Raw genomic sequence first — 19,585 nt, 5'->3', positions numbered from 1 at the left:
TCTCTTAATGAGACTCAGAAAAGCCCTGATCAAGGCTACTGTAAATTTCCCCCTCTGATGAGATAACCCTGAAATCATTTAGGAGATGGACTAAAATTGGGGAACAGATATAAGCCATTTTATCATGAAAAATCTATGGACCTAATTCTAAAGCAATCCACAAATAGATTAGTGTCTGGCGGAAGGTCCCACCCTCAGGTGTAACCTTCAGGAAGGGGGCAATGGGAAGTCAGAGCTCCTTGTGGCATTCGTGGACCAGAGAACCAGGGACACTTTTGAAATGCCTGGAAACTGCCCAGCCAGGTTCTTTTCTAAAGATTTATTTGTTTTTATTTTACATGTATGATCTGCATGTATGTATGCATGTATGTATGTATGTATGTATGCCACATGTGCACAGTGCCCAAAGAGACCAGAAGAAGGTTTGGATCCCCTGAAACCAGAGTTATAGATAGCTGTGAACCACTGCATGGGTGCTGGGACCTGAACTCCTCTGAAAAAATAGCAAGAGTGTTTAATGGCCGAGCATCTCTCCTGCCCCTGCCTGGCCAGTTTCTATCTCCTGTTAACATTATTGCTCCCTCTGAAGAGACTGGCAAACAACTTGTCCAACCGAGCTATCTGGCCAACTCTCGTGTACTTAAAGGAAACTAAAGTTCAGGAGTTTTAGGTATGTGTAGGAACTTAGTCTTGTATTTTTTTTTTTTTTAAGCAATCTATTTAGAGTCCATTAAACTTCAGGCTTTTTTTTTTTTTTTTCTCAGAAAGAAAAACTGAGATTGGGATCTAGTGGTGGTATATTCCTCTAATCTCAGAACTCCGAACTTGGGAGGCTAAGGCAGGAGGACTGCCAGCTGAAGGCTAGCCTGAGCTATAAGGTGAGACCCTATCAAAACAAAACAAAAGAAAAAAAGATAAACAAGAAAACCTTCGGTCCTAATGTTTGACTTCAGTTTGGCACTTTAAGAAGAGTCCACTGAAATGGGATTAGCCTTGTCAAGTGTTATCCCTATGCCCACCAGATCAGGACGGAGTGGGGATGTCTCTCAGCTGTTCCTCGAACTGTCCCAACGGCCAGAGCCCTCCCTTTCGCCAGGCTCCTCCCTGCTCTCATGTTCAAAGTAGGCCTCTTCTTCTTCTTCCTCACGTATCACCTTCATCAGCTGCAGAAAGGTGGGTAGCGGGCCATGATCCTTCAGTTCCCGTAGCCTGCACCACAGAACATTGCTAAGGTTGGCTCCAGCCATGACCTGCTCCAGGCGTACCTGGTCAGCAATGTTCCGGGGGATGGCCCTTTTTTCCACAGCTCTCCGGAGCAGAGTTTCCAACCGGAGCACATAGGCTGAGATTTTCTCTCCTTCTTGCTGATAAGTTTTCAGATATTTTACCTGTGAAGTTCTACGACTCTCCATGCTCCCAAACACCTGTTTGAAGGCCTCCAGACATCCTTCCGCACTGATGGAAGGGTTGTCTGCCTGTACTATGTGCATGAGGTCCAGGGCAGGGCCACGGAGGCTCTCCGTCACCCACCTTTTCTTTTCTTCCTCAGGGATGGGCCACTCTTTGGCTATCTCAGTGGCCTGTTCCAACCAGACCTCAAAGGGCTCCTCCTCTGGGGCAGCTACTGTGCTCCCAGAGAATACTCTCAGCTTACAGTACCTCACAGGCAACAGAGGCCTCTGGGCATGAACCATTGCCTGCCCCACCAAGTGGGCCAGTAACTCAGGGGATGTGCAGGGTGTGGTAGCTGGAGACACTCCCTCATGCTTGAGGGCTCGGAACATCCCTGCGACCGTCTGCCCTTCTTTTTCTAGAAAGAGGTTCAGTCTTTGGAGAAACTCAGTGTCCTGATTAGGGGTCTTGAAGATCACTTTCCAGACACCCCCCTTTCCCTGCACCTCACTGGGGACCACAGACATATCCGTGTCCTCCATAAGTTCTAGTAAGACAGCACTGGTGTTGTCTTGCTTCTGGAATATCTTGCCTAGTAGCCGGTAGCTGCTGACACACTTCAGCGCCTCCTGGAGGACTGTCTGGATCTCAGGCTCACCACAGTCCATGGGAATGCCAATCACCAACAGTGACTTCTGGACATCTACACCCATAATCTTGCACCACTCCTCCAGCAAGGCCACTGCCATTGTCCCAGGATATGCTTTTCACTTGGTCTCCAAGCAGCTCAAAGCCTTGTGGACCAAATGCCTTGTCTCTTCACCCAGTAGCAAGCACTAGACACTACCTGTCTGTCTTCAGACCCACAGCAAGGTTGATGGGTCCCACTGTGTAGGTAGGGTGGGCTGTTACTCTGCAGTGGATTTGCTGCTGTTTCTGAGGGCCAGCTGCGTGGTGCTGACTCTTGTCACTGGGAGACACCTGGAACAACTGCTTTTCCCACCATCTCCTGGTTTCTGTCACTTCGCCTCTCTCAAGTCAGTGGGGAGGTGGCTTCCACTCTAGCACACAACTCTGGGGAGTCACACAGCAAGATGGCAAGGACTTCTAGGGAAACAGAGGCTCATTTTGACTACACAGCCCTCTACTTCACAGGACACACCCACACTGTAGTTTGGGGTAGAACTAGGGGTGGACCAAGGGCTCTGACTCCCACTGCGCCTGTGTCTGCCCCACTCTGGCGAACCCCTTCTTTGCGGACTGTACTTTTTCCCTGTGTGGATCAGCTAACATCCATTTTTTTCCACCCTGAAAGCTCCGTCAGTGAGCAGGATTCAAGACCCTTCACCATTCAAAAGATGAAATTAGGAGGTGTAGTTAAATACCTGTTTATGTGTTTCAGAATGTTCTTCAAGAACCAAGGAGCCAACAGCTCAGCTTCCAGATTAGGAAGATGTCACATACCTCTATACAGTAGGATGTATATGTCTTCAGCCACGTCAAGCTGTCCTGTTACAAATAAACATGAATAACATTTTTTAGGCCTAAAATCTAGTAACAAAGATTAATGTACTTATTAAAAATGTAACAGTTTAGTAAAGGATGAAAGAAATGACAGCCCTCTGAATTTGATGGAACATCCTAAACAGGACAGAGTCACTACACTTCTTTGAAGAAAAGCCCATGTAGTTCGGGGGCTGCTCCTCAGTTTGCAAAGTGCTTGCCTAGAAGAAGCCTATAGGAAGCCTGGGGTTCAATTTCCAGCACCATATAAACTGGGCATGATGGTACATCTCTGTAATCCCAGCACTTGAAAGCTGGAGACAGGAGGATCAGGAGTTTTGGATCATTCTTAGCCACACAGGGAGTGTGAGGCCAGCCTGGGCTACATGAGAACCATCTTTAAAAACAAATCCAACTGAATTGTGTTTGGTGGTACATCCAACATTTGTGAAGTTGAAGCAAGAGGACTTCAAATTTGAAGTCAATCTGGGCTACATAGAGAAGTCACGTCTCAAAAGAAGAAGACACAAACAAAACTAAACAGAATCATTCAAACACTCAAGAGTAATTAAAAACAGGTATAACAGAAAATGCAAATCTCAGAAAAAGAAGTACACTTTGGAGTTACGAGTCAGTCCTCTTTGATTGTGTCTAGCTAGGCTTTTCAAGGGCCACACATGGTAAGTTACTAACCAAACTCTTCCTGTGGTGCACTGAATGAGAATGGGCCTCATATATTCAAATGCTTGGTCCTTAGCTGGTGGAACTGTTTGAGAAGGATTTTGGAGGAGGTGCGTCACTAGGGGTGGGCTTTAAAATTTTAAAAGCTCATACCATTCCCACTGTCAGTCTGTGTCCCATGCTTGTGGGTCAGATATAAGCTCTCAGCTACTGCTCTAGCACCATCCCTCCCTGCCTGCTGCCAGATTCCTGGCATGATGGTCATGAACTCACCCTCTGAGACTGTAAGCCCCCATTGAATGCTTTCTCCAATAGGTTGCCTTGGTCAGGATGCTTTTGTCAAAGAAACAGAAAAGTAACTAAGACATTTAAATTTGACATTGGCATTTAAATTTGACTGGGCCATTGAGAAAAGGGCAGAAAGCAGAAAACATATCCACTGCAGAGTGACGTGTGCATCAAGCATGCTTGCTCTGCAGGGCTGGGGAGACCTAAGAATGTAAAAGGGAGTGCTCCTGGTGACAGACAGTGTGGTCACTTAGCCATGAGGGTGCCTCCAGAGAAACAGCTTCCTAATTGGCTGACTGTCACAGAGTGCCATGACTAGACCATGCATTCTTATGGGGCCCATGTGGTAATGCCAACTAAAATGTAATTTGGTGCTCGACTGGGCCTCTCAGAGATTTGTAGAGGGTATGTTAGGATGCTACAACCATTTCCCTCTTGGTCTAAACATTTCCCATCACTCTGAAGGAGGCCGTATGCCACAGATGCTGGCCTTAACTATGGCAGCAGCAGGAGCAGATTCAGTCTTCCTGGAAGGTGCTGAAGGCTGCTCCACTGTGCCAGAACCAGGAGAGCAAGATGCTGCCTCACTCTGTGTCTGGCAGCATGGGGGCCCGGAACTTCAGACAAATCCAGGCCTGAGATTTCCTTGTAAATATGGGCGTGAACTTCCTCTGCTTGGAGTTATTTGGAGGAATGAGAGATGTAAAGAGCACTGGAGGGGCTGAGACTGTAGCTCAGTTGGTGGAGTGCTTGTCACTGTGCACAAAGCTTTAGGTTAGATCCTCAGCACTGCATAGGCCAGACATCATGGCACATGCCATTATCCCAGCACTTCAGTGGTGAAGGCAGGTGAATCAGAAGTTTAACTCCCTTGGCTACATAGGGAGTTTGAGGTCAGCCTGGGCTTACATACAGACCTTGTCTCAGAAAGAGAAAAAAAAAAAAAGACACGCCAGTCAGTGGTGGCACATGCCTTTAATCCTAACACTTGAGAAACAGAGGTAGGCAGAATTCTGTGAGTTCCAGGCCAGCCTGGTCTACAGAGTATAGCCAGAGTTGTTACACAGAGAAACCCTGTCTTGAAAAACTGAAACAAACAGAAAACGAACAAACAAAAACCACAACCAACCAAACAAAAGGCACTGAATGCCCAGATCCATTAAAAAAAAAAAATCATGCTAAAATCCTCTAGCCTTTGAGACCTTTAACCCAGTGGTAATCATACCTACAAGGGATGATCTTCAATAAAAAAGGTCCCAGGCATCTGGAGCGATTGCTCAGTGGTTAGAAGCTCAGGTTTGGGTCCTAGCGCCCACATGTTGGCTGACTCTGTAACTTCAATTCCAGGGGATCTGGCACTTTTGTCTGGCCTCCAACGGCCCCAGGCATGTACACAGCACATGCACATACATTCAAGCAAAACACCCACATACATAAGATGAAAGTTAACTAAAAAAGGTTTTAAGACCTTAAGTGAAACACCCTTGATGTACAGCAAAGCCCCTAGAGAAATGGAAGAGTGCAAACATTTTGTACTTTTCTCACTAAAGGGGCCTACAGGATAACCTGTTGAAGGAACCAGGCCGGGGAGGGGGTGGGGGTGGGTGGGGTAAAGGCCTAGAATTACTGAGTGCTTCAAGTAGACACATGACCCTAGGCATAACGCCTTCTAAACTGGTGTCCTAACTTGGAAGGCAGGGAGGATGAAAGACTTCTTCACCTCAGGGCTTTAGTGCAGCATTGATAATTCCAGTGGAAGCTTTATATTAAAATGCCAATCACATCTGGTGCATCTGGAGAGTCCATAGGCCCTCCTCACATGGAGTCTTTTCAGCTCCTACAGGATGGTGTGTGTGTGTGTGTGTGTGTGTGTGTGTACACGCACAAACTACAATTCCATCCATCAAGCTATCTCCAGCAATGGGGGTGTTGGTATCTGCATGCAATCGTTCCTAAGCAAAGGCTGACAATGGGACTGATTTCTTGGTCACAACGCCCTGTGAGAACACGTTGCAGTAAACTGCCTCTCCTAGACCAAACCCATCCATCTTAGTGAGTATGCTCAGATCTCCCTCCAGAACCCCTAAAGGATGGGCAACACTTCTGCAGGTTTCAGCCACTCTGGAAAAACAGGAAGGACTTAATGCACCTGAGCCAGGACCAGGAGGTGGGACTAAGCAAGGAAAAGCCTCGAACCTGGTGGCTGAACCGTGTGCACGCGCACACACGCCAAATCTCCACACTTTGGCTCCCCACAATTCACAGCATGTAACCCTCCTCTAAACCGCAACGTGCTTCTACCCTCCATGCAAACCGCTGCGGCCCTAGAGAAGAAGCATCTTGCAAACTCGCGGTCCTCTGGCGCAGCGTGCAACAGGGGCGGGGGAGCTAGGCGGGGCGACTTGAAAGCAAAGGATGAGTCTGAATGTGCTTCGGTCGGCTTAGTTCCCAACCATTTTGGGTGGGAGTGAGGGTAACCAGGGTGTGTGTGTGTGTGTGTGTGTGTGTAGGTATGTGTAGGTGTGTAGGGGTGGGAGATATCAAATCCAGGACTCTTCTGAGCCTTTCCTGGGGCACTGGCCTATCTGCAGGGCATGGCCCTTTCAGATTACGTTGAGGGTCCTCAGTCTCTATGCTGAGGCGCAATCCGCAGCCTGCATTCTTTACGATGTCTCCCCCTGCACCACAGGCTTGCTGCTTTTTCCCGGTTATCGCTTCCATTTGCTACGCCCCTCTGCTTTTTCGCCCCCGCCATGTTGTGAGCCCCACCTCCCAACCACAGCGGCTGCAAGCAGGAAGAACGTTCTCCTTTCCTTCTGCTCCTTGCAGTGCGCGCCCAGGCCCCGGGTCGTAGGTAAACTGAAGCGTTGGTACCGGATATTTGGTTATCCCCAAGTAGACCTTGTTGTTTCCAGTGTCACCCCTCCCCAGTTTCCAAGAGCCTGCAGGCTTGACCCTTGGCTCCCCCAATCCTCAGCTCTCACCCGAGGCCAGGGGAGCTCCAGGGCCACCTTAGCAATGCATTGAGGCAGGTAGGGGAGAGGGGCCAGGGTCTGCTCCTTCGGGTCCTTGCCCAGCAGTAGCTATCCGACACTCACCCTGGCGCCGAGAACGGTCTGTCGGGCGGCTGCTGCGCGTCCATTAGCGGGTGGAGTGGCCGCTTCACTTCCGGAGCGCGGGCTCGGGGCGCCCCCCACCCCCTCGTACCCTCCCTTCTCCGTCTCCTCCTTCTGAGTCCCCTCCCTCCTTGTCCCCTCCCTTCTGCTCCTGCGTTCCGCCCGCCCCGCCCCGCCCCGCCCCGCGCTGCCGGGAACTGGCATCCTCTGCCGCAGCGACCGCCCGCTCAGATCCAACTTTGCTCGGAGGTGGCGTGGCGGCGCCGGGGGGCGTGGGCAGGGAGGGAGAAAGCGAGGTCAGGAGGAGGGACCGCGAGGGGTGGGTCGCCTGTTCGCCAGCCCTCCATCCTTTCTGTGCACCTTGCGGTAGGCAGGGAGCGGCAGCCGCGGCGGCAGCAAGAGGCTAGTGCACACCCAACCAGGGAGACTTAGGGAACCACGGACGGACGGACAGACAGACAGGACCTTCCCCAGCGCCCCCCGAGCCATGGCCGAGAGAAAGCAATCTGGGAAGGCAGCAGAAGACGAAGAGGTCCCTGCCTTTTTTAAAAACCTGGGCTCGGGCAGTCCCAAGCCGCGGCAGAAATTCTGCGGCATGTTCTGCCCTGTGGAAGGGTCTTCGGAGAACAAGACCATCGATTTCGATTCGCTTTCAGTGGGCCGGGGCTCCGGGCAGGTGGTGGCTCAGCAGCGGGATGTCGCCCACTTGGGCCCCGACCCGCACCGGCAGAGCCGGCGTGCCAGCGGGGAGCCATCTGTTGAATCGAGCCGGAAGGTGGAGATCAGGCGGGCCTCGGGCAAGGAAGCCCTGCAAAACATCTACGATCAGGTTGGTATGGAGGGTGGGTGGGAATGGAGCGCGGGGCTGGCCCCTGGCTTGTAGCGGAGGACCGAGCATCCCCGCGTGGCAGCCAGCACGCGGTGTCAAGAGCTCTGCCTCCCGCATCTGCACGCGCACCGCGCCCTGCCCACCCGTTCACCGCGCAGGGTGCGGCGAGGCACGGGTTCGCCAGTGGGCGTCTGAGCTCCCACAAAGGCTGCCCTCTTCTCCTTGTGTCTGGGAGGTGGGAAACTCGCGTCAGGGACCAGCTGATCCCCGGGCTGGAGGCGTCGAGTGGCGATTGGGGTGGACCACTGTGCTGTTCTTAAATCCTCCCGGGCGGCATCCGATTGCAGCTGCGGCTCAGTGCCCCACCCTTTTTTGATGCAGCTCAAAGAGAGCAGTGGAAGGCTACAGTGAAGGCTAGAGGACTCCCTTGGGCTCCGTAGGGACAGACAGGGGCTTACAAGGCTACTCTGTGTGGCAAGGTCTCCGCCTCGAGTGCGCTCAGCATCCTGGTCCTGAGCTCGGAGGTCAGGACCACGGCCAGCGCCCGAAGCCTCTTACCAGTGCCTGGACTGTGTTCCGCAGCCAGTGAAGAGTTGGAGAGGCTGTGATGTCACCGAGGAAAGCTAGATAGCCCATGTGGAGAACAAAGTTCTGCTAAGTGTCTCGGCAAGGGCTTCCCAGAGCGCTTCCCCAGCGCTATATGGGAGGGCACTTTGGGAATGGGGAGTGACTACATGGATTATATCCAAAGAGCCAAAAAGGAAAGGAAAAATGAGGGTGGGAGGGGAGGACTCACATTTGAAGACAAGACCCCCTGATTGTGTTAATGGTGAGACAAAGAAGGCTAGCTTGGTTATCCTTCGTCATGGAAAATGTTTGACAAGGGTCAGTAATTTCCAGCAGTGCACGTTTCAAGTCCAGGGGTCTTTTCACACACATTTGCCTCCATTTCAGGGTGATGTTTATGCTCGTATAATATTTTTTTCACAGCTTTAATGCCTCAACTGATCGTTTACAGTGCACAGTGTCTTAACGGTCGGTTGCTGCTTCTCTCCCATGCTCGTGGTGAAGATAGAAAACCAATCTACGAATGACTTTATATTGAATCCCGTGTGCCTTCCCTTCTAGGGCAAGAGGAAGGTTAGTCCTAAAGGCGCTTCCTTTCAGACAGCCACTGGGGAAGTTGGGGATGGTCTGAACATGCTCACTGGGGAGGTGGGGGGAGCTTGCCCAGCATTCAGGTTGTGTGCTACAGAGAAAGCCTCAGAGAACAGCTCTGGGGGCAATGATTGGGACACAGCTTCCCCCTTTCCTGACACAGCAGGGCGTTCTAGCTTTTGACTTTCCTAGGATCATTTCTCACCAAAGGAGGTGGCAGGGGTGGAGAGACTATTTCCTTTTATTTTTGTAAGGTGAAGCAAGTAATCATTTATTTTATACCCATCCATCTTCTGATTTTTATATTTATATTTCGCTAAGAGGCAACTAGAATCTAAATCCAAAAAGCTTGTTTTGTTCCAGGTGGTCAATTAAAGCAAATGTTTCTTTTTTCTTTTTTCTTTTGAGACAGAATCTCACTTTGCAGTCCAAGCTGGACTTGAATTCATGACAACCCCAGTACCTCTTGGGTGGTGGCATTACAGATCTGAGCCACCATGATCACCAGCTTGCTCTGGCTGTCTTTCTGTCTGCCTTTTTGCCTGTCTGCCTGTCTGTCTGTCTATCTATCTATCTATCTATCTATCTATCTATCTATCTATCTTTCCTTTCTTTTTCTTTGTGGTGCTGAGGCCTGAACCCAGGGACTGTGCATGCTAAACAAGTGTTATATCACTGAGCTATATCCTTAACCAAATGTTTTGATATTGTACTAAAATCTGGGTAAGTATAGAATGAGTTCTTATGGAAGTATGCTGGTGAAAAATCAAGATCACACAACACTGAGGCTGAGTGAGCACTCTCAAGCAGGCAAGCTGTAAGGGACATCCCAACAGCCTGGAGGGAACAGGACTGCACCTGGAGGATCTATAAGAAAACATGTAAAGGTGACAAATTAGGTGACCTCAGTACAACAAAGGCAGCATATTAATATTCTAGTCTGAAAGGCAGCTTTGCTGACTGGAGAATCAGGAGTAATTATTGGAACAGACCCCAAATTTAACAGAAACTCTAAATTGCAAATCTGAGGCACATAAAAGGGAGGGGGCAACTTGCAGACAAAAGTGCCAGACTAAATCCTTGGGTACTTTTAATCCTGGAAATCCATCTCTTCCTCAGCTTCCTGGTTATTAGTTCAAGACATTGACTCTGGCTCGGCCTTTGTACAGCCTTCTCTGGCTCATTTGTCACAAACAGGGCACTCCTGGGCTTTTGTCATTCATAACTAGGGACATTTACCCAGCTTGGTGCTTGCAATATATGAATTTTTCATGTTTCACAAGAGGCTGTGCATATATCTATAATGATGGTGACTTCTGAAAGCTCAATTGGCTCACTCCTTTGACAGAATTGGTGATTATTGCTTGTATTTAACTCATGAGCAGTGTGTCTTCAGACCTTTGGGGCATTCCTCTATAAGCCCTGGCACAGAGAAGAGTAGATGGAATGAGTCATGTTTTCTTCTTCTCTCTTAAAGCTGTGCTTGTAAGGAATCTTAAGGATGGTCAGAGTTGCTGGGCATAATGGCACATACTTTTAATCCAGCACTGTGGAGGCAGATGCAGGTGGACCTTGAAAAGTTCAAGAGCAGCTTGATCTACACAGTGAGTTCTAGGTCAGCCAGGGCTGCATGACAAGATCCTGTCTCAAAAGAGAAAGAAAGAAAGAAAGAAAGAAAGAAAGAAAGAAAGAAAGAAAGAAAGAAAGAGAGAAAAAGAGAAGAATGATTTGCTTACTCACCACACCATGAATCCACTGTTTTAGAAAGGCTAAGAAAGGTCCAGAACAGGTTCCTTTTTTTTTGATGGGAAACTATCATTTATATATATAAAAGTTACAAACATAACTCACGTTATTAGTAGCAATTTACAGAGGGTAGAAGACAAGGCATATAAATACACACAGTAGGTCTTGCTTGCCCCGCGGATGCGTCTCTGCCTGTCCCCACCCAATCTCTGCTCAGACAACTGATCAGTGGCTGCTCAGGGCCTTCTGCTCCAGGATGGCCAGCAGGGTCAGCCAGTGAAGAACTCAGGAGGAGAGGAGGAAAGTAAATGATATTTTCTAACCTGATGTGTCGCTTGGCTGAATGCCACAGATCCTCTCAAGTCCTTACACTGCCGCTTCCTTAGATCTCCAGAACAGGTTCCTTAGCCACGTCACTTATGGGAGATGAAAGGGGCTAGTGGATTTATTCCCAGGGACTATGAAGCATGATGCACGATGAGAGCAGGCCATAACCAGAAAGCACTAGGAGTGATTTGCCCCAAAAGAGCCAGTGGAAGGGTTAGGAATAAGGGAAGCTTCTGTCTTGTTGTTTCTCTTTCCCATGTGTTTCCAAGAGGCCAGTTTGGGATGCAACGAAGTTATATTGATTCCTAGCTATGAAGGACCCGAGCCATTTGGGATAAAGAACAAAAGTACAGCTGTTTTGGAGTGTTTGTAAGCCTCACATCACTATAACAAAAACCTGGAGTGGGGTACTTATGACGTAAAAAAAGAGATTTGTTCCGTCTTATCGTTCTGGAAGTTCAGGTCTAAGATCAGGTTGCTTTATGGGTTTGGCAATGGGGACAGACAGACAGACAGACAGACAGACACACATGCACACACACACACACAGAGAGAGACAGAGAGAGAGCAAGAGAGAGACAGAGACAGAGACAGAGAGACAGAGAGACAGAGAGAGAATAATTGCCCTTTGAGGGCACACTCACAATGACATTGGGACTTCTTATGAAATCCTACTTAAAGGTCTATAACACCTCTCCAGGGATCCAGACTTCACACAAACCTTTGGAGGACATTTAGTGCTTACCCATTGCAACTGGACTGCTTGCCAGTGAACATGGGTCTTTGAGCTCCACCCTTTCTCCTAGGATCCCTCTCTTCCACTGGAGTTGTGATTATATGATTAGGTCAGAAACATCCTCTCATCCTAGGATACCATATCCTGAACCCTTTTCAAGGAAGTTTTGGGTTCATTTAACTATGAACAACCTGTGCAAATGACTACCAAGCTGGGGAAATAACTGTCCCCTGTTCTAGGGAAGGTGCCCTGTAGAGTTCTATTGAGCTTGGCAGCATCACAATGTGGCTCAAAAGTGTCCCATAAGATATTTACAGGAAACTTAAATCCTAGTGTAGTGCTGTCTTGGGAAGCAAGGCCAATGGGAACATCCTACCCTTCGTTGTCCACATTGATGATAGGAGGGTCCAGACTCTGGACTTGTGTACCATTTCCTCTTTTGCCCGTGTGATGCTTTCTGCCATGTCATACGGCAATGATGAAGGTTTATGGTGTAATCTTAGACTTCCCAGCCTCTGGATCCAAGCACCAAATGTAATTCTCATTTAGGACTGAGGAAATGGTCTAGTCGATAAAGTGCTTGCTGCATAAACATGAGGACCTGAGTTAATCCTCAGTGAAAACAGAAAAAAAAATGAGTGTGGGCTGAGCATCATGGTGCACACTTTTAATTCTAGTACTTGGGAGGCAGAGGCAGGCAGATCATCTCTGTGAGTTCAAGACCAGTCTGGTCTTTAATGTTTTCCAGAACAGTTTTGGCTACTGTCTTAGGGTTTCTATTCCTACACAAACATCATGACCAAGAAGGAAGTTGGGGGAGGAAAGGATTTAGTCAACTTACACTTCTACATTGCTGTTAATCACCAAAGGAAGTCAGAACTGGAACTCAAGTAGGTCAGCAAGCAGGAGCTGATGCAGAGGCCATGGAGGGATGTTACTTACTGCCTTGCTTCCCCTGGCTTGCTCAGATTGCTTTCTTATAGAACCAGTCCAGGGATGGCACCACCCACACTGGGCCCTCCCACCCTTGATCACTAGTTGAGAAAATGTCTTATAGCTGGATCTCATGGAGGCATTTCCTCAAGGGAGGCTCCTTTCTCTGTGATAACTCCAGCGTGTGTCAAGGTGACACACAAAACCAGCCAGTACAGCTACATAGTGAGATGCTGTCTCAAAACAAAGCAGTGGTTTATGGTGGTGTGTGCTTGTAATCTCAGAGCTGGGAAGACACAGCTGGGAAGATGTGTCTCATGGGCAGACACCCTAGTCAAAGGAACACTCCCTAGGGCCTGGGAAGAGACTTTGTCTCAAAAAACAAGATGGATGCCCCCTGAAAGGATACTTGAGGTCCACCTCAGGCTTTCACACACATGTACATACATGTACAGCCACACATACATAATCATGCATGAAAATCTGCACATGTGCATATAAATAAGTACATAATAGAATAAAATAACAATGAAAATGTCATTATAATTTGTCCAACTTAGGTATTCTTTACAGTAGCATCGATTGGATGGAAACAGACACCACACATGTACAATGTTTTTTAATTTTCCCTTCCGTTCTGGGTCCACATCTCTTCTCCCCAAGTTGACATGCCTCAGCTCTGGGTCCCCAGTGTTTCATAACAGTTTCCCTACCCCATTTTCTCTACTCCCTTTTCCTCTTAAGGACAATGTGTTCTAAATTCTTTCTCTTCCCCTTTGTTCTTGCCTCTTCCATTCAACTTCCCTGAATGTTCGCTACAGAGGAATCCCGGTTAAACTGTGCACTTCTGTATAAATGGCTAATAACCAAGCTGTCCATTGAGATTCTTGTGTGAGAACAAATGTGTGGTGGAGGTTTGTCTGGGAGCCTAGATCCAGACCAGTAACTTGAAACTCTTAGTGGTCCTCCTGCTTCAGCCTCCCCAGTGCTGGGATTACTAGCCTGTCACTACTTTCAACGTTTTTACATGAGTTCTGCGGGTCAGCTTGCAAGGTCAGCACTTAACCAACTGAACCATCTCCTAGTCTTGTTTATTTTTTAATGCTTAAGAGTAGTTTTATAATTTTTAAAAATAACAACAAATCATTAGTAAAATGCTTGTTCAGTTAGTAGGTTTGCAGCTAACTAATTGTAGGAGGAAGAAGGGAAAGATCAAGCTTAGGTGAGGTAAGATTCCCAGTCTTGTGCCTAAGGCTGAAGATGGACAGCCTGCTTCTTAACAGTGGCTGTAGCCGTCTCTCCACAGTAGCTCAAGAGGAAGGCAGTTACCATTGGCCTACCACCAGCGAGACCTGCCCCCAACCGTTTGAAAGTTGCACAGTGTACAGATTCCAAGCCATAGAAATTAAGGCTGGGCTGAGCCACCATTGTAACCCTGACAACATCAAGGCAACTGTTTTCAGGTGTCCTTTGGCACAACAGTGTCTTTCTAATTCTTTGAGAAGGGAGGGAGAGTGAGAATTGACCGCTGTCTGAACACTACCGGTGTTCTCTTTACCTTGAATGTCCAGCTCAAATGAGACTTCGTCATTTAAGTGTGAAGAAAGGACTTCACCCCTGGACCTTGGGTTGACAGTCCTGTGACTATGGAGGCCTCTTCTCTTGGTCATACTCTAGCCCTAGCCTTGTTACTAGCTGGATGTGCTGGCACATGCCTGCAACCCCACTACTTGGGAGGTGGAGGTAGGGGAATGAGGAGTTCAAGGCCAGCCTTGGCCACGTAGTAAGTATGGAGTCTAATCTGGAATTTTTCAAGCCCGTGTGATGTCTCACTGGGTAAATGCACTTACCCAAGTTCAACCCCTAGAACCACACACATGGGAGGAAAAAGCCAACTCCTACATGCTGTACTCTGATGTCCATTTTTCTATGATTTACACACTTGCTCATACAATAAAGAAATAATAAATAAATAAATAAATAAATAAATGTGATTTAAAAGTTTTTAAAAGATCTTATCTTAAACAAACCCTAGCTTTATGACTTATGACATTTAATATATTTCAAAACTAGGAATGTGTTCCAAATAGGGAAATGTATAAGTTCTTAAAGAAAACAAACAATCTCCCTTGAGCCTTGCCCATTGCTTACAAACCACATCCTGACTCTCAGCTGTGATTTCCCACTCTCGAGTCTCCGTGGCAGCTCATACATCCACTTCACTTTGAAACCTCGCCTTTGATAGATGTGGCCTCACCCAGTTGAAAATCAGGAAGAGGAGATTCACTGCTGTCTACTCACCTGACCCCGGAGGCCTTGTTAGTCTGGGAAGTCACGGACAGGGCTCAGAATGGAGCTATCCTAACCTGCCCTGTGTTTCTTCCACCGCATTCTGCAGCCCGGGTCTGTGGACAGTGGTGCCTCATGAACTTCAAGGTGTGATTCCGATCTCTTGGCAGAATCCTTACACCCCATTGAACATCGTAGCTTTATGGTGCAGGTCTGGGGGCAATGCTTTGTGTATTCTGTTTTATTAATCCTACATTGACTTTATGAAGCATGTACTACTGTGACCCTTATTTTGCAATGGAAGTATCTAAAATTAAAAGCAACTTCCTAATGAAGTGCAAAGGGTGGGATTTGAACCCAGAACCAGACAACTGAGAACTTCTTAATCACTAAGATGTACTGAGTTGCTCCCATCTTCAGCTCTTTGAGACAGGGTCTCCTTATATAGCCCTCGGTAGCCTGGACTGGGTAGACTAGACTGACCACCCTTGAACTTCTGGTGATCCTCCCATCCCATCCCAGCATCCTAGTGCTGGGAGTGAAGGTATACCATCACACCCAGTTCTAAGCTACTGCTTGTATTCTTCACTTCTTATCCCTCTCAAAAATAATAGTTATTGCAAAAATAGTCTACGTGACTGCATTTCTTTTACTTGTAACTCTTCAATGTCATTTATCAAATGGACTATTGATTTGTCTTTATGAATGTGCCCATAACGGATGATATTCTGTCCATTTATTTTTAATCAGAAGAAATATCTTCAACTACCCCTGGGACACAGGCCAAGTCTGAACAGCATGAATGACACCCCTTTCTAAGATTAGAGTGCTGTGATGACAGTCTGCCCTTTCTAGTTGCTGTCACTCATAGTCTAAGGCAGCTGGGATTGCTGTAACAGATTACTAGAGACTAGGCTTCTAGGACACCAGGCATTCGTTCTCACAGCTATGTGCTCTTGAAGTCCAAGATTAAGAGGCTTGCAGATCCCCTGTCAGGGGAGAACTGCTCCATATTCCTCACGTGCTGGAGGAGACTCTCTGTCTAAGGACGTTAACCTCACGGGGCAGTTCCACCTTTATGATCTCATGTCTTCCAGAAGTCTCACCTTGTGAAGGAAATCTTGGGTTGTAGGGCTATACATATGGATTGTTGAAGGACACAAACATGTAATCCTCAGCAGTCATGACTCATTTGTGAGTGGTGAGGTAATTGTTGCAAAAGTAATGACAGGGGTGGGAGTGGGGGTAGGGTGGGGATTACCAGACACTTGAGTTTCTCACCAATGAGAAGTTTGGTGGCATAGTCTGAAAGCCATACCCAGGTGGTTCAGTGAAAGGGTCAGAGCCCTGCAGTTGAGGGAGAGAACCTGACCTTGAAGGGTCAGAGTGTGGCCTTCAGGGGAGCAAGCCTGGCCTTGAAGAGCCAAAGCTTGGCCTTGAGGAGAGAGAACCATGTCTTGAAGGTGCTTCTGGGTTTGATTTTGAACAAATACACATGACACATGTGGGTTTGGATTCCCAGAGACCTGCCTAGTAGTGAGAAGGCTGCATAAAGGGCCCACTGCTATCCTGGCTCTGCAACCTCAGAGCTGTGTGACCTACAGTCATGACCTTGAGCTGCCATCGAGTGGGCCTATATCTCCAAGGCTTCTTATCCATCTCTCCACTGAAGGATCTGAAAGAAAGCTACGCCATTCCTAGCTGCTTTTTATATCATAAAAGTCGTGTTTTTACTATTCAGTGGATGCCACCCAAACTGCCCAATTCCACATGCTTTCACCACTCTCAAACTAAACCCTGTGCCCAGTAAGTAGACACTTCCATTAGACCCTCTGCCAACCATGGATCTGTTTTTATGTCTCTGTGGATTTGCCTACTCTGAACATTTTGTGTTCACAGAGTCTCACACAGTATGTGGCCATTTGTTTCTTCCTTCTCTTAATGAGTTCACTGTTGTTAAGGTTCACGTTGTAGTGTGTAGGAGGTTTTATGCCTTTTACTGGCTGAATAATATACCTCATTTTGCATGCTTTTCCATTTGTCCCTTAATGGGCATTGGGGACATTTCTGCCTTTTGACCATTCTGAATAAATGGCTGAGTCACATTCTTCTCAAAGTAGAACCATATTCTCCATTTTTTTTTTTTTTTTTTTTGGATTCTACATAGGAGTGGAGCTCCTGGGCTCTGTGGTAATTCTAGGTTAGCTATTTTAAGAACATCCATACTCCTTTATGTTTTAGGTCTGCCCAAGTATGAGTTCCCATGTCTGCATCGTCTCTCCAACACCGGTTATTTCTGTCTTTTTGTGGAATCTCTTGGTGGTTTTATTCCTGTCCCCAATAACATACTGTTGTGCTTTCTGGGTGCTCATTGCCTGTCTTTAAGTTTGATTCCTTGTCGAGTTGTTGAGTGATACGAATTCCTGATATATTCCAGAGCCTGCCTCTTTATTGATAGATAGTGGTTGTTGTTCAGTGTTAGCTCTGGCCAACAAGCCTAGGACTTCGCACATGACAGCCAGGCTCTCTCTCCCCCAGCTGTCCCTTCAACCCTGGCATGTGGCTTCTGATAATATTTCCTTCCTTTCCTGGATTATTTTTCACTTTTTTCAAAGGTTTATTTTATTTTAATTTATGTGCATGCATGTGCCTATGTCTCTCTGGTTTTATGTATCATGTGTGCAGGTGACCTTGGAGGTCAGGTCTCCTGGAACTGGAATTACAACTGGTGGTTGTGAGCTGCCCAACATGGTTGCTGGGAACCAAACTTTGGTCCTCTGGAAGAGCATCCGAGCCATCTTAAGTTCTGAGCCATCTCTCCAGTCCCATTTTTTTTAAACCATTTTTAAAAATAGTGTTCTTGGAGGCACACCAGTTTTAATTTTAATCAGGTCCAACTTACCTCTTTGTTCTTGCTTCTGGTTTTGCTGCATTATCTCTTGCCATCCTTAGGATTACAGAACTGCCTGAAATCTATCCTGGAGCTCTGGGGAGTCCCTCCTGCAATCATAGTCAAATCACTAAGTCCTCAGGGAGCTTTGAAATTCATTTACAATAGCTGGGTGCCCCAGTGTTGTGTGGTTTTGCTCTAAATAATGAGCCTTCCACCTTCTGGTTCTGCTCATATAAAGAATACTCCTTCATTATCCCTGTATATATGAGTATCTAATTATATAATATATGAAAATATCTAACACATACAATAGATTAATAAAGTTGAAATTTTAATGTGTGTACATAAGCTATGTCCCTAATAATATGGAGAAAAATTGCTTTCCAAACAACCTTGGAATGCCAGGGATGGCGCTAAGGAAGGCGGTGATCAACAAGAGAAATTTAAAACTATTAAATTTGGAAAACCTCATTCAATTTTTTTCTATTGGAGTAAAATATATATAACACAGAACCCATCATCATAACGACTTGAGTTTACAGTGATAGATATAAGCGTGCATTTGTTTACTCATCAGAACTGTTTGCAGTTTGCAGCTATGAAGCTTTATCCCCACTGAACAGCCTCAGACATAGCCCGGCTCCAGGACTTGACAGTCCTACGTTACTGCTGATCTCAGCACCATAGGTGTGTCCTAACTGGAAGCTGCACTGTTACCTTCCTGTAACTGGCGCTTTTGTTCACCACGGCTGTCTCAGGGTACACTCATGTTATGGCATGGATAAAACTGCCTTCTTTTGACTGAATACGACTTCACTGCTAAGGCCACATTCCTTTTCCCCTGGTGCTGGAATCCAAGCCAGGGCCTTGCCTGTGCTAGGTGAGCACCCACCACCAAGCCACACCCCCAGACTCAAACCACATTTTGTTTACCTATTCATCCACCCGCAGACATGATGGATAATTTTGTTATGAATGTGGTATCAAAAGTGTCTCTTTGTGCTCCTTATTTTAGTCCTGACTATCACCCAGAGGTGGGATTGGTGGATCATTTGATAACACCGCTATACTTAAATTTTTTATTTTTTTATAAGACAGGGTCTCATGTAGTCCATAATGAGCTTTGAACTCATTAAATAGTTGAAGATGGCCTTGAACTTTGGGACCTCCTGCCTTTACATCCTGAGTTCTGAAATTACAGGCACACACCATCACACCCAGTGTTTGCAGCTGGGGATTGAACCCAAGACTTGATGTGTGCTGGGCAAACACAACTGTGCCGTGTCCCCAGTCCTGTTTTAATTTAAAAAAATATTTATTATTATTATTAAAAACAAACCTGTTTGGTCTGTACAGGTATTTTGCTTGTTCATATGTCTGTGTACTATGCGCATGCCTCATGCCCTTGGAGGCCAGAAGAGGGCGTCTGATCCCCTGGATTTGGAGTTATAGGTGGTTTGTAAGCTACCGTTTGGGTACTGGGAGTTGAACCCAGATCCCTTGAAGAGCAGTCAATGCTCTTAATGGCTGATCCATCTCTCCAGGCCTTTATTATTATTATTATTATTATTATTATTATTATTCAGATGTATATTTGTGTGTGTTTCTATATGTGGGTATGCCCATGTGAGTTCATTGCCCAAAGAGACCAGAAACAACAGACCCTCTGCAAGAGGAGTAGATGTTCCTAACTG

At 46.9% G+C, this 19,585-nt stretch overlaps 2 protein-coding genes across 2 annotated transcripts in view; one reads left to right on the top strand and one right to left on the bottom strand.

The window, feature by feature from the left end:
* Positions 1–796: 796 nt before the first annotated feature.
* Pnma2 (PNMA family member 2) lies at positions 797–7,005 on the bottom strand. The gene is made up of 3 exons (XM_028758890.1): positions 6,963–7,005; positions 2,857–2,901; positions 797–2,499 (listed from the first exon to the last, which is right to left on the bottom strand). The coding sequence occupies exon 3, from the start codon at positions 2,139–2,141 to the stop codon at positions 1,047–1,049; it is 1,095 nt and encodes a 364-aa protein (XP_028614723.1). The 5' UTR covers positions 2,142–2,499; positions 2,857–2,901; positions 6,963–7,005; the 3' UTR covers positions 797–1,046.
* Positions 7,006–7,179: 174 nt separating this feature from the next.
* The window catches only part of Dpysl2 (dihydropyrimidinase like 2), a 105,739-nt gene continuing 93,333 nt past the window's right edge, over positions 7,180–19,585 (top strand). The window contains exon 1 of the mRNA XM_028758718.1: positions 7,180–7,809. Coding sequence (XP_028614551.1) covers positions 7,468–7,809 — 342 coding nt within the window. The 5' untranslated portion in view covers positions 7,180–7,467. The remainder of the gene's footprint in view (positions 7,810–19,585) is intronic.

This window comes from Grammomys surdaster, unplaced genomic scaffold, assembly GCF_004785775.1.
Source record: "Grammomys surdaster isolate TR1022 unplaced genomic scaffold, NIH_TR_1.0 126219, whole genome shotgun sequence".
NCBI classification, from domain to species: Eukaryota; Metazoa; Chordata; class Mammalia; order Rodentia; family Muridae; genus Grammomys; species Grammomys surdaster.
The sequence above is the reverse complement of the archived record's forward strand: the minus strand, read 5'-3'. Positions and strand labels throughout refer to the sequence as shown.

What these genes read in the sequence shown, in the direction of transcription:
- Pnma2 (XM_028758890.1), bottom strand. Translation starts at nt 2,141, where the DNA reads ATGGCAGTGGCCTTGCTGGAGGAGTGGTGCAAGATTATGGGTGTAGAT.